The 14014-nt window shown below is 53.1% G+C and overlaps 2 protein-coding genes across 2 annotated transcripts; one reads left to right on the top strand and one right to left on the bottom strand.

The window, feature by feature from the left end:
* Positions 1-3516: 3516 nt before the first annotated feature.
* CGGC5_v008941 (Glycerol-3-phosphate dehydrogenase) lies at positions 3517-9472 on the top strand (the record flags this gene model as incomplete). Its single annotated transcript, XM_032020331.2, has 11 exons — positions 3517-3683; positions 3736-3790; positions 3839-4345; positions 4405-6096; positions 6155-6492; positions 6962-6998; positions 7077-7106; positions 7148-7161; positions 7231-8305; positions 8364-9261; positions 9330-9472. The coding sequence occupies 11 exons, from the start codon at positions 3517-3519 to the stop codon at positions 9470-9472; spliced, it is 4956 nt and encodes a 1651-aa protein (XP_031882692.2).
* An 897-nt stretch (positions 9473-10369) lies between these two features.
* On the bottom strand, positions 10370-12151 carry CGGC5_v008940 (uncharacterized protein; the record flags this gene model as incomplete). Its single annotated transcript, XM_066152094.1, has 4 exons — positions 10370-10433; positions 10503-11212; positions 11336-11543; positions 11601-12151. 4 exons carry the CDS (start codon positions 12149-12151, stop codon positions 10370-10372), a joined length of 1533 nt encoding a protein of 510 aa, XP_066008387.1.
* Between the last annotated feature and the right edge of the window lie 1863 nt (positions 12152-14014).

The raw sequence follows: 14014 nt of genomic DNA, 5'->3' as shown, positions 1-14014 counted from the left end.
GTCACTTGTCGGATGACGATCTGGAAAGAAAAGTCGTATGAGAAGTCGACTGTATGCAAAAGATCGCCTTGAGACCATCATCGCCTGCGCCGTTGGTTGGCGCCGGGCTTCCGTTAGCTCAGGGGCTGAAAATTCTCCAGAGCTAGCGTAGCGGTGCCTACAGATGCTGACTTCACATCGTGGCAACGGGGGCTCGAGATGAACGAGTGAAAACCAATGCAACATTAGCTGCTTGCAGCATTAACTCGCATTGCTCAAATGTGGCTAGCCACAGCTGCCATCTCACCTATGAGATCGCCGCAGACTTTTCGCCCGCACCGGCGAGGAAACAGCAATAACACTATGTGGCACGCAAAAGTTACGTCGCAGCTTTTGGTGCACCCCCAAAACAAATCATTGAGAAGTGTGGCGCGAGGTTGAATAGATCCCCTCAGGTTTAAAGAACGGATTAATGAGAACCACGCGGCAGAGAACAGACCGACCGTCTTTTGAACCACCCATCAAATTATTAGCGTAGCATGAGAAAGGAAGCATGAATGACTGACAGACAATGAGTAATTGACTAAATTCGATTCGGTTTATGCAGGAGGTCTTCCCACAGCTTTACATTGCAAGAATCATCATGGTAGCAATCGCGGCGGTGATCTATTCGATGAGCTGTGTGATGTGCCGAGGATTCTCCTTGCTCAGGTGAAATAGCCAGCATGTTGTATGATATATCCTAATGAGAGCTCCTAGCCCAGGTTGGCAGCCAGACTGGAGCAAAACAGGGAATGGAGGCCACACATGACAGTGGAACACAGCCGAAGATCCTGCCGGCTATCGTATTATTGGGGTCGCCGTACTTGTGTGATGACGGGTGAGGGCCCAGCAGCCGAGACATTGGGACAACCAAGCCATTTGAGCGACATTGTGCTTGGTGATACACAACATAATTCTTGTTTCTTCCAAACCCTTACTTCTGCATCCCCCCGCCTCCTTTCCCCGGCTCATGACGAAACTAAACCTCAATCGCCCTTGGTGAATACGAGTTGAATTGGCTGGATCGTGATGGCTCACGAATGAACTCAGCGACGGGCCCACGTCACCGCTGCGTCGTGAGTGTCCGGTGCGTTAGGACACTGCACTGATAAAGGTTGCCGAGTAAACGAGACGAGCTGGCATATGCCATGCAACTGCAACTTTCGGAGGAACGTGTAGTGGTAGCGGGGTGACGGGGCTCTCATCCCTTTCCCTAGAAGAGCAGGGACTAGACGGCCGAGCCAGGCCGAGCTAGAAGTCAGCAATGCGGCAGTAATCCGCGAGCATCTGGTGTTTCCCAAGACCAGGTTCGAGTCCATGATTGGCGAAACCTGTGAGAGGCTCCCGAGCAGGATATGCCGCCAACTAGTTGTAGGCTGAATGCTTTGGCGGAACTCGGATACCTCACAGGCACCTCGGCAGCCCTGTGCGCAGCTTGTAGGATGTAGCTAGCCAAGTGTGCATCCAAGGCGCTCACTAGCGTCTTGTTGGCGCATGACTTGCACCAATTCGCATCTGTGTATCACCAGAAAATAGATATTGTCTTCGGACCGGTCACCGAGATCTCTGTCGAAGCCCGCACGAAGGTGTTCCATGGCGGAAATGGAAGAATTAGAGTTCAGCATCCTGGCTGGTCGTGAGAGAGGGAAAGATTTGAGGGTGTCGTAGAAAGACATAGGAATTTTGGCCCCACCTTGGCTTGATGTATGAAACGATGCGATCGAAACTAGTCACATTGACATATTCGTAATCTTTTGGTGGCCGTCACAATTCCACATGCTCGCAAGGTTCAACGTGCAGCTGAAGCTCGGCAACTCAGGTTGGCGACGCCGTAGGCTAGTGGGATAAGAAAAAGAAGAAGAAGCAGCAGAAGCAGAGGCAGAAGAAGAAACTAAGCCGGGCTAAGCGAGTTTGACGGCTGGAAACTGAGAGCTTTCGCCCAAGTATCATGTCTCAAACCGACGAAGCTGGGGTTTTCTATAGAGCCTGGTGCCGGCAACCCTGCATTCCCCCTTGTGCCCGTCCGCAGGGATGAGCGCAGATCATCCAATCATCGCCCGAAGTTGTTTGGGCATGGGGTAACGCAGCATCCCCAGCCAATCTGCATCGAAATGCTTGGTTGGGAAAATTCAGACGAACGCCTCCGCGATACTCCTTTCAACGAATAGACCGTTGGGCACTGCGGTTTGTCGCTGCAGAAAGGGTTCCTTCGTTCCTACTTGTTTCTCGCCTCGGAATTCGGGCGTGCGGGATGGAACGGCGCTCCAGCTAGCATTCCTCGACCAGCCGTTGCCCTTACACATTAAGTAGTGGCGTTGAGGCTATTTATTAGCCTACGCCTCTTGAAGACTCGTGGAAGTCATTGTTGGACGTGTCTGACGTTCCGATGTGCTTCTTTGCAAGCAATCAGGGACGGGTAGAAATCTTCACTAGCCGTCTCCCTTGATCCTGGCGGGTCTCTAGAGCTGTATGATGTTGCCGTAAAATCTTGCAGCCCAGCCGTACGTGGCAATATGCATCACGTTATGATTGGCTCTTTCTTGTGTATGTCTACGACATTGTCATGCATCGGGCTGGCAAGCTGAAAAGCTCGTCCTTCCCTGCGTTGACCTAACCAAGCTCGGCTGAATGCCGTTTCTTTTCCCATGTTTTATAGGACTCGGGTGGAGATCCATTGATGTTAAACCTGCGTCTCTACTGTCAAACTTCGTGCCGGCTGTGAGAGAAGTGATAGGACCAGCTCTTTCTTTGGATCAGCCCAGACCCAACTACGTTGCCGTCCCGGAAAAACATCACGCTATGGGCAAAAAAAGAAGCCCATCGTGCGTGCGCTAAGTCGTCAGAACCAGCGAGTCACCGTGAATGGGAGGTCCGAGCAGCCTGGAAATAGGTAGGGTCGCCGACCTTGGTTATGTAGGTGTGGGTGGAAAAGAGGCTTGCTCTGATCTTGATCGGCGCGGCTGCCCTTTACCGGCGACCACCTTTTCTCCGATCCTCTGAGGTCGATCAGCTCAGACCAGCTCAGGAACACCCGGCCCTTGCCCAGGCGAGGTATAGGCACATCGGTCAGGACTCCAGTACTTCCTAATGTACTAAGTCGTAGCTTGAACACTAGCCATCACTGCTGCGCCCAGTACAGACAATCAGCCGTGAAGAAGGTCCTCCAGCCTGTCTTTTCCGAATACAATTCTCCATGGTGGGTGGGGATACGTCGTGAGATTAATCACTGTCGCGCCAGAGCGTCCGCAGGTCCCGTACCGCCACTTATGTCTTACTCTGGCATCCTTGATATGTCTTGGACAGGCCCGCAGTCTTTCCTGAGGAAGCACGCCGCTCCAAGCCCCCCTCCCCTTAAGTTGGTTAACGGCCGCTCGTCCTCGAGCTTGCCACGCGAGCTGGAATATATATCATTGAGTCGATAGCCCGTCGCGGTCAAGAGAGACATTAGCGAACGAGTCAACCCTGGGTGGACCCTCCCAGCCTATTTTCGCCAACATGTCTGCAACGACAGAAGATCTGTTCGCCAAGTATCACGGGCACATCGTACCGCGAGCCTTCAATGGCGGCTTCATTACACTGAGCTTCGCCGTCAGCTTGATCGGTGCTGCCTCAACGCTTGAGTTGTTGAATCGAAGAACTTCGCCCAAAGGAAAGTTCAACCAGTATGTTGCTTTCGCCCCTTGATCACGGCGCTATTTCGCTCACATAGCGCAGTTTGCTCTTGGTCAGCGCTGCCGTAACCATGGGAGGAATTGCAATTTGGTGCATGGTACGCAGAGCAGTGGTGGTTGCTGATTCCTATCTGACATCAAGACAGCATTTCATCGGAAACCGAGCAATCGACTTGGCGGATGGGGAGGCAGAGCTGCAAATCGCCTACTCGAGTGGCTTTACGGCCTTGTCTTTCTTCGTCCCAATTGCTGTCCTTCTCGCTGCTTTCGTCGCTGTCGGTATCAACAATACTGTATCTTGGTGGCGAGTTGCTGTCGGAGGTGTCCTGGCTGGTGCCGCCATATGTGGGATGCACTATCTTGGCAACAACTCCATCGACAATTACATCTGTATCTACAACCCAGTAAACGTCATCGGTGCAGCTCTCATCGCTGTAGCAGCCAGTATCGTGGCCTTGTCTCTCTTTTTTGTGTTTCGCGCGGCATGGACGAACTCTTGGTGGAAGCGAGCTACATGCGCCGTTGTATTGGCTGGTGCTGTTTCGGGAATGCATTGGTGTGCAGCGACTGGCACAGAATATCAGCTTGTTCGTCTCAACACCGGCAGCAATGAGCTTTCTCGCAACACTACCGTCATCGTCGTTATTTGCCTGGTAGGTTCTCCAAACGTTATCTGCGGTCGCTGAATCGTCGTCACTGACGTTGTGGCTAGTCTATCGGCGCATGCTTCATCATGGGCGGAACAGCCATCTATACGGCCAGGATTATGAGGCGCTATGCGAGTAAAGCTCAACAAGTTGTGCTTGCCGCTGCCGTATTTGACAGGCACAACCGGATTCTCGTCAACCCTGACGGCCTAGTACCTACCGAGAAGATCACCGACACGTTCCTGGAGAAGAACGCGAGCGACAACTTCAGCATATCCCACCCTCTTTTTCTGTGGATGTTTCAAGCATCCAGGAACTGGTCAGGTATTTCGACGTTGGTTGGTGGAATGATGAACCACCTTGCGCACCTTCCTCGTCGAGGCCGGGACCGCGACTCTCGAGCTGGGATCCAGCTAATCAACGAGCACGGCGAGCTGATTGAGAATTATGACGTGATTTTTCGGGAGCTCTTTTGCGTTGCCGCCGCCGGCCTGGCTGAGAAGATGAAGGAACACATAACCTCCGCCGGTCTTCTGTGGGATGAAATTCTGCCAACCGGGGCAGGAGGGGAGCGTCCGGGACTGGAAGCGGATCCGTCTCAAGAACCCGATACGATCTTGAACCCCGACGGAACAGCCCGCAAGGTTGAAGCATCTGGCAGGGCCGAAGACCTCGCTGAGAAAGGTCTCAGCCGTCGTCGGCCTCACGAATTTGGTCGCGGTTCGCTTATGTTCTTGGTACGCCGGGTCCATACCGACCGAGAAATCGAAAGACTCGAGGCAGCTGGCTATCGCTTCGCTGAACTGCGACAGGTCGGTAATATTATCGGTTCCAGCATGCAGATCAAGTCACAAGATCTCGAATCAAAACTGCGTAACATGGCTGCTTATGCAGATGACAACAGCCAACTCGAACCTGGCGTACACGTGAGCTTCTTTGGCATTCGCGCTCGTGTCGGTGGTTATGGGTTCGATGTTTTGGTGCGCAAAGGTGCTCGGAACTTGCTTCCCAGCGTACACATGCCCATTGATCGTATCGAGCCGTGGCAGGTGGATTTGCTCCGCCAGGTTGACCGCTTAACACCGCTCGGTGTCAGCAGACGGTTGGCATCATTGAGTAGTCTGGGCGCCAGAGAGATTCTCTTCGCACAACAGCTGACAGACAGTATCGACGCGCTTCGAACGTGGATGAACGACTCGATATTTAACGAGGCGATTTTGACAAGCACTGTGGTCAATCTTCCAGGAAACAAGGTGGAGGGGTCTCCGTCTCAGCCAACAAGCCTCGTCACCTTTCGCTTGGTGATCCCAATCCACGTCAACGTATCCAGTAGCAAATGCGAGTTCGTACCGCTGAATTTCTTCAAAGTCCACCAGCTCGTTGGTCGCGACGCGTCTCGGCATCTTGCATTTACCCAATCAGTTCATCGCGAGATGGCACCCGTCATCCAGTCCGTCCCATTGGAAAAGCCCAGGCCTACAGTGCAGAGCAAGCGACAGTCTCGTCTGCCGTCCGCCCTGCGCAGGCTTGGACGGCTTGGGCAATCATACCCCGTCGACTCTGAAGGGAACCCGATACCTACGGTGCTGAATCGATCATCGTCGGCAACGAATTCGCATGGATCGAGTTCGACGCTTAAGCTGTGGCCAGGACGCCGCAGCAGCGACGCCCTGTCACCAGGGGGCGGAAGCTTCGATGCGCCCCCGGCATACCCAACCCATGAAGCCGCAATTCAGTCTTCGCCGTTTGGCGGTATAGTAAGTTGAGATATCATCGTGAGAATGGTTGAGTGTCCCGTACTAACAGAAATTGCAGATGGTGAGCGAGGAAATCCGGGTGGAGGTGCACTCGGCAGGAGAGGTCGCCGAGGCGGAAATTCAGGACACAGATAAGACAAGCCGAAGGCCCCAAACTCTGATTGGTAGAAGGGCAAGCGACAACCCATCAACGACGGGTGGCGGGATCGGAGTCGGAGTTGGAGGCGAAACGGCGGCGCCCGCAATGGAAGAGGCACGAGGCAAGGCCTCTTCTAATAGCGATGGCGCGATCGAGATGAGGACGTTGCCAGTGGCCGAAATAAGAACCAAAGTCCACGCCGGGGGCGGCGTTCAGATCTCTAATGTCGAAGCGGAGAGATCAAACGATATTCCCACGTTTGTCGATGAGTTGTTCACGATCTGTGTTGAGAGAAGTTGACGGGTTCACGATGGAAGCGTGTTGGTTATGAACGAGTACCGAAAGCACTTGTATGTATGTATGTAGTGAATCAAGATACCCTACCTATTGAATGAGCCAGACCCGGATACCTTACTTAACCAGGTTATCTGCATCATGCATTCATTCCAATCCGGATCAGGATGGCCCCGCTCGGAGGCTGCTTCGTTACTTTTAATTGGTTGATATCTGTCGGACCGCTACCCTCCATTGACGTCAATTCTCCCGCATTAGGCTCTTATGAGGCAACTTGAGGGGAGCTGAGCCAGACCTGGAGCTGGAATGTGAGTGAGGCATGCATGCATGTCTGCGTGCCTCTGGTCCGTATTGAGGCTACTGGACGTGAACAGAGCGTGGATGATCAGTGCCTGGGAAGCCAAGGCACATGTGGGCATGTATTTAAACAAGCCTCAATCCGCAATTTACCACTTGGTGCCTTGGTAAGGTAGGCAGCTTCCACGTCCCCAACTTACCTATTTCCAATCAACGCTTCTACTAATCTCGGTATTGATGTTGCCTGTAGCCGTCCGCGTCACCTTCCATGTGCTTTCAGGTCCACGTGCTTGACGCTTGACGGTCTCTTGAAGAGAATAGAGTCCGATTAACAAGTAAGGCAAACCAATCAATGCCTTCCATTTTGGTTTCCGCTTCCACTGGAGTTCACCTATACGAAGCAGAAGCACTCGCCCGCCTTCAGTCTCGCCCGATAGCTTCCATCTCCTCATCCTCCGCCACCGAGACGACGGCGGCATGGCACCCGTGCCTAGGTCTGGCGCCGGGCTTCTGCGCCGAATCGCCCCAGTTGCTGGTGTACTGACAGCCGGTGGTGCCATCATCTACTACACCTACCGGCCCCGGAACATCCCTGGCTTTGAAGCTGCCGCTGTTCCACCTCCCATCTACGGTGCCGACGGTACTTTCAAGCTTCCGCGCTTCCCCAAAGTCAAATCTCGAGATGAACAGATCAGAGAATTGAAACGCAGCGCTTTGCCAGATGGGGAATATGATATCTTGATCGTTGGCGGCGGCGCCACCGGCACGGGAGTCGCTCTCGACGCGGCCACTCGTGGGTTAAAAGTCGCTCTGGTCGAAAGAGATGACTTCGCCTCGGGCACCTCATCCAAGAGCACGAAACTCGTCCATGGCGGTGTACGATACTTGGAAAAGGCCTTCTGGCAGTTGGATTACAGCCAGCTTCAATTGGTCATGGAAGCTCTCAAAGAGCGCAAATACTTTTTGCAAACCGCGCCGCATCTGAGCATGTGGCTACCTATCATGCTGCCCATCGACCGCTGGTGGAAGGCTCCGTACTATTGGGCCGGCACAAAAGCCTACGACTTCCTGGCTGGGAGTGAGGGTATAGAAAGTTCTTACTTCCTTACCCGATCCAAAGCTCTCGAGGCTTTTCCCATGCTGAAGCGAACGGATCTTGTCGGCGCCCTTGTCTACTACGACGGCGCTCATAACGACTCCCGTATGAATGTGTCCATCGGCATGACGGCGGCTCTGTACGGAGCCACTGTAGTCAATTACATGGAGGTTCTTAGTCTGCAGAAAGATGCCAGTGGGAGACTGTGTGGTGCTACTGTCAGGGATCTTGTGGCCAGTAAAAATGGCCAAAAGACACAAGATGTGCCTGTGAAAGCAAAATGCGTCGTCAACTGCACGGGTCCCTTCACAGACTCGATTCGCAAGATGGATCAGCCCGACTGCAAAGCTATCGTGAGCCCGGCTTCTGGAGTTCATATTATTGTAAGTACATTTAGACTCTTCCATCTCTCTCTTCTTGGCCACTAAGTTGTTGTCGTAGCTTCCTGGTTACTACAGTCCCTCCAATATGGGACTCATCGACCCCTCCACCTCTGATGGCCGTGTCATTTTCTTTTTGCCGTGGCAAGGCAACACAATCGCCGGAACCACCGATGAGCCCTCGTCCATCTCACAAAATCCGTTGCCCGATGAAAAGTCCATTGAGTGGATCCTTAAAGAAATCAGCCATTACCTCTCTCCCGACATTAAGGTCAGACGTGGTGACGTTCTCGCTGCTTGGTCCGGCATCCGCCCTCTCGTCAAGGACCCCAAGGCCAAAAACACGGAATCGTTGGTCCGAAACCATCTCGTTGACATATCAGCCTCTGGTCTGCTTACATGCGCGGGCGGGAAATGGACCACATATCGACAAATGGCCGAAGAATGTGTCGACGCTGCCATTGCCGAGTTCAACCTCCAACCAAAGCCTTTGAGGGATCCTCCGCGAATGAGTGGCACTGATATCATCGATGACGGCGCCATTCTCGATGGAAGCTGCAAATCCCATCAGGTCCGCCTTATTGGAGCACATGGATTCAGCAAAACGTTGTTCATCAACATTATTCAGCATTTCGGCATCGAGACCGAAGTAGCAAAGCATCTTACTGAGAGCTACGGTGATCGTGCATGGACTGTCGCTTCCCTGTGTCGACCAACCAACAATCGCTTCCCTGCCCGAGGCGAGCGAATTTCTCAATTGTACCCTTTCGTTGATGGAGAAGTGAGATATGCAGCCAGACACGAGTACGCTCAAACAGCTGTGGACGTGCTGGCTCGACGGATGCGCTTGGCCTTCCTCAACGCCCAAGCTTCCCTTGAAGCTCTGCCCCGGATCATTGACATCATGTCGGAGGAGTTGGCGTGGGATAGGCAGCGCCAGGAGCTTGAATGGAGAGAGAGTGAGTAAAACTAATTTCAAACCGGCCTTCCCTTCACGCCGCTGCTGTGCTCTGCTCATTCTCATTAGCGGTCGCCTTCCTCGAGTCTATGGGGCTGCCAAAACCCATGCTTTCGGCCACCAGGACCCAGGTCGAACAGGGCAAGATTGACTTTGCCAACTCGTTGGAGTACAAAATGTATTCTAGGCACGATGGCACTGCCGACGAGTAAGAGGTATTGCGGTCGAAGGGTTACCCCGCGGTGTGTCAAACCCATGAGAAATTCCAAGATTTCAAGATAGAATTCAACAAAACGGCAATAAGAACACTCGCAAAGAATTAAATCGCACTAGTCAGAGGATTGCGGATCTTCTTTCGCGTCTGGCTTGGGGGATCTGTTTGCCTCTTTGTTACACGACGCAACTATCTCAGAAAATACCACAGAATGACACGTAATTGTTGGCTGCCACTGTGCGATGCCTCAGGAGGCAAATATATGACGTGCCTAGTGATCCCAGTTACTCTTGCGCCATTCGTCAACATCCATACTTGCCGCGTCACAAAGTCACAATCATAGGGTGAAAAGTAGGAGCTTAGATCGGACATGTTTTACACATTGACAGGGTCTAAATGCATGACCTGTTTGCGTGCCCTGACTGCTCTTTAAAATAAAATAAAAAACCGGCAGAAACAAGAAGGAAGTCATATGCCTCATCCGACCGTTGCGTGCCAATGCATATGAGAGAAGTTGACGAACTGTAGACCTCAGAAGAAAAAAGGGCCTTCTTTACTCAACCATTTCTGGTGTAATAAAGCAAAAATCAAACCAAATAGACCGCTCCAACCAGCTCCTCGCAATGCATCATGATATTTTCCAGGCCAAGCCTTTAAATGCCACAATAACTCCTCATCCATGTGTCCGAACCCATGTCTATGATCCATCCCTTTTTGTTTTCCAAAATGCAGTCGTGATATCTTTCTTGCCACCAAAATTTGAATACAGATGTCGAAGGTAAGGAACTGAACGCCGATAAAATGTGCAAAAAAGAGTTGTTGAGACCTCGCGGCAACTTTGTCAAGGCATCGCCTAGAAGCCGGAGACGCTCACGAACGTTGTAATGATGGCGCGTTAACTAGAGGTGCTGCTTGCGCGACGAACCTCGATGTCAATGTCCTTGGGTATAGGCCCCATGCTGAAAACACGGTGCAAGAGGCTGCGTTTTGTCAAACTCGTTCGCCGGTATTGATATTCGTGATCGTACTGGCAGGGCAGAGGGGGACTGCTTTGCTTACTCTGCCGGTCGAGTTCAGCGTCCCATCCGTAAAGATCCTCATCCGGGGCAACATGGCAGTATGTTCCGGGCTCCGCGTTGTCTACAGCAATATTCTCTTCGGAATGAACATTGATCCCAAGGAGGTTGGATAAGTCGGTGAATTGACAGTCGATTGGTGGAGAAGCAGGCAGCGGCAGGTCGCTCGGTTTCATGTCTGCTTTGCCGGAAACATTCACAATGTGGGCATCCGTCTTCTCGGTTCCCGATTCACACTCATCATTGACAGTAGCTGTTGTTTCCATTGCAGAGTGAACGTGGATGTCGCGAACCGCCGGTCTCGGTGCGGATTTCGCATCGTGATCTTCGGATATCTCGGTGGTAATTTTGAGTGGAACCGGCGTATTGGTTCGAGCTCGGACACGAATTGGTCGTCGCACCAGCCACGGACGATTGGGGTTGTACGGAGTAAGTTCTTTCGCGGCCATGCCACCTCTACGTCCACCATTCAAGTGGTATGAACCAGCGTTGGCAACCTTCTCAGTCTCCTGGTTAGCCCCGGCAAGAGGCAGCCGTTTGCCAGGATGAGGCTCCTCCCAAGGGTTGAAAAGATGACGGACGCGGGAGAGACTGTCCAAAGGGAGGTGAGAAGTGGATGTTGCGGGAGTGGTGGATGTAGATGGCAGCATGACCTCTGATTCCTATAAGGTGTTGCTCTGGCTAGTTTCAGCCATGCTGATGTCTCCGTCCAAAGGAGCGGATGACGTAGGGTTATTTCGCCGGTTTGAGCGTGACTTGCGGTGCAATCCCAGCTTCGCGCCGACCTTTTTCCAGCCGTTGTTATGAGCCGTCAGTGCTCGCTGAAAGCCACCACCGGGTGATGTGCTGCTGAACGTCCAATCTGAAGTTGGCGGCGTGGTGGGAGGCGTCATGGGTTCGGTACCAGGGGAAACAGCACTTCCACTGTCGTCTGTCAATCCTTCACGCTCTATGTGCTCACCCGATGCCGAAGCGGATCGGCTGGTAGCTCCGCTGCGCCCAATAGTCAGTTTAGGAAGAAACTTAGGAGATCGCCTGGGTTCTTCTAACCTGGCTCCTACTTCATCTGCTCCACGAGCGCGCGAGCGGCCCTGGCGACTATCAATCGGGTCTTCGTCCATGCGCACATCGCTGTGATTCGGCAATGCTGATTCGATGAATGGAAGGAGAACGGAATCATTCATCAACTCGTACACAATCCTCACGGCCTCATCGAGCTCGGATGGCGATGGAGGGCTCGTCGAGCAGGTCTGGGCAATGAGACGATCTCGCACGGGAGAGGGGAGATTGACTTCCCGGGGAGAGTAGGGGATGATGTAGGCTTGCATCAGTTTCTCCCATAGTTGACAGACATGGTCGTTTCCACCCTCCCCAGCCCAATCCTTGTTGGTGATGAACTTGTCGTAATCCTTTCGGTATCGCTCCGCATCCATAGTAAACTCTAGCGTTTCCAAGCAATGGTTCTGAGAAAGGTAGGCCATGAAAGCGGCCAAGGTCCACGGAGGAGAAGACGTGTTGGCAAGAATTTCGGAAAGTGAAGGTGGCGTGACAATGACAGCGCCGGGCATCAAGGACCCGCTGGTGGGCCTGGATCTCGACATGACTATGTTGGTTTCCCAGCCCGTAGTTGAGGCTGGACTGGGTGGTGACAACTCCCTCTCGGGAGATGGTGATGGACTCAGGTAGATGGGGGAGTGTCTCCGTATCCTGGACCTTTTCATTTCCACGCAAAGGTGTTATTCAGGAATGAAAGGTGCCAATTGTCCCACTCCGAGGAAGGGTAGATGACCTGGAAGACGGGGTAGCCTGGCTTGCTTAGATCTGCTTCAAGAACCCCATAGAAGGCCGTTGACCCGGTCGACGAGTATTAGAAATATGCGGATAGTTTGCCAATAGGATGGTGTTGCTCAACGCCGGCAACTCATCCAAGGTCGATTTTCGGTCGTCCAAATGCTGCCGTCCTATACCAAAGTTCTTGTAAGCGAAGACACTACCGAATTTGTTCTTCGTCGCTAGTAGGCGTTGAGAGTGTTGATCGTATGATTGAGCGTTGTGGTGAAGTGGCTATGTCAAGGCGTCTAACCAGAGGAGAGAGACAGCTGTGGGCGGGAGAACCGGCGACGTGCTGGAACAGACGGGGCCCACGCGAGGTAAATAGCCCAGGGAGCGTTGCAGATAAGAACGATTTCCTTGGGGTGGGCTTTGCAAAGAGGCTTGCACTAAGGCAGCGCTGGAGACGCTAGAAGTGTCTTGGTGACGGGAATGGAATTGACTCGTTGCAATCGTCAATAGGTGAGCGCAATGCTGCTTGCAGAAAGTGGAGAGCAGTAGTTGGACGGCAAGAATGCGCCAACTGCGAAGGTAGCCGGCTGGCAGAATGCTCGAGGAGATCTATGCGGAATGCGACCAAGCCACACGTTCGACTGCGGACCAACAGACTTTGCGGATGAGTACCGATCGCGGTAGGAAACGGGTCCTGAGTAGTTCGTGGCTTGCAGTATGGCGATGTGACGTCTTGATCGCTGGGCTGTTCGGGGGCGTGGTGGATGCTGATCGAAGCAGGAGGGGGACGCGTTGGGCGGTCGAATTCGTCGATACTGTACGAGACAAGAAAAGGCGCCCGGTATCGAAGTACTGGGACAGGAGGACAAGATGGGTGTGGTTATGCAACAGCGAACGAGTGACAGAGACTTGAGGTTTGAGCCGGACAGTGGTGGCGGCGAGGACGATGGCGTTCGGCGGATGCGGAATGTGGTTTCTCCAATAGTGTCAATCAGGCGGGACGGGTGATGTCGAAGATGGGATCGAGCGATAGATTGGGAGAGAGAGGAAGAAGAAGAAGAAGAAGAAGAAGAAGAAGAAGAAATGGTAACAGCGTGATGTCGAGCGGGTCCGAATTATTGATTGACAAGTAGAGGGATGGTGAAGCATGAACGGCAGGAATGATGTGGATGGGTCGTGGTGGGAGAAGAGAGAGACTGAGAGAGAGAGGAACATGAGGAAGCTAGAAGCAGTCGGTTCCCATAAGTCGTGTCGCTCAGGTGGAGGGAGGCACCTCATCCAGGTATCCGTACTTGCTGGCGGCGACGGCCGTACCGTACCGTAAGGCAAGGAATGGTAGGCGTAGGTATGGACATTGAGGGGGCCACCAGGCAGGGAGTGTGGCCCGTGAGGTACCGTAGCTGGGCAGGTACCTGAGGAACCTCCGCTTTAGCGCGAGCTTCTAGCAGGTCGGCAAGGGATCTAAGGGGAGGTACGTACCCAAAACCTTTTGCCTCGCCTCACCTCACTTGCCCATTTGGGAGGGAACGTACCGCCAGTGCTGCGTACTGCGGTAGGTGGTCGCGGCAGGGGTCGAACACCAAGGGACTTGGACCGGGGAGTGACATCAAATCAGATGCCTTCTACTTCTCCTTGCCACCCATGCCCGTTCCCCATCCACCAGCAACAGACCATGCCATCGA

This window comes from Colletotrichum fructicola (genome assembly GCF_000319635.2).
Source record: "Colletotrichum fructicola Nara gc5 chromosome Unknown KSG_Nara_v1_contig05, whole genome shotgun sequence".
Taxonomy (NCBI): Eukaryota; Fungi; Ascomycota; class Sordariomycetes; order Glomerellales; family Glomerellaceae; genus Colletotrichum; species Colletotrichum fructicola.
Note: the sequence above shows the minus strand (reverse complement) of the source record. Positions and strands in the feature narration are given on the sequence as shown.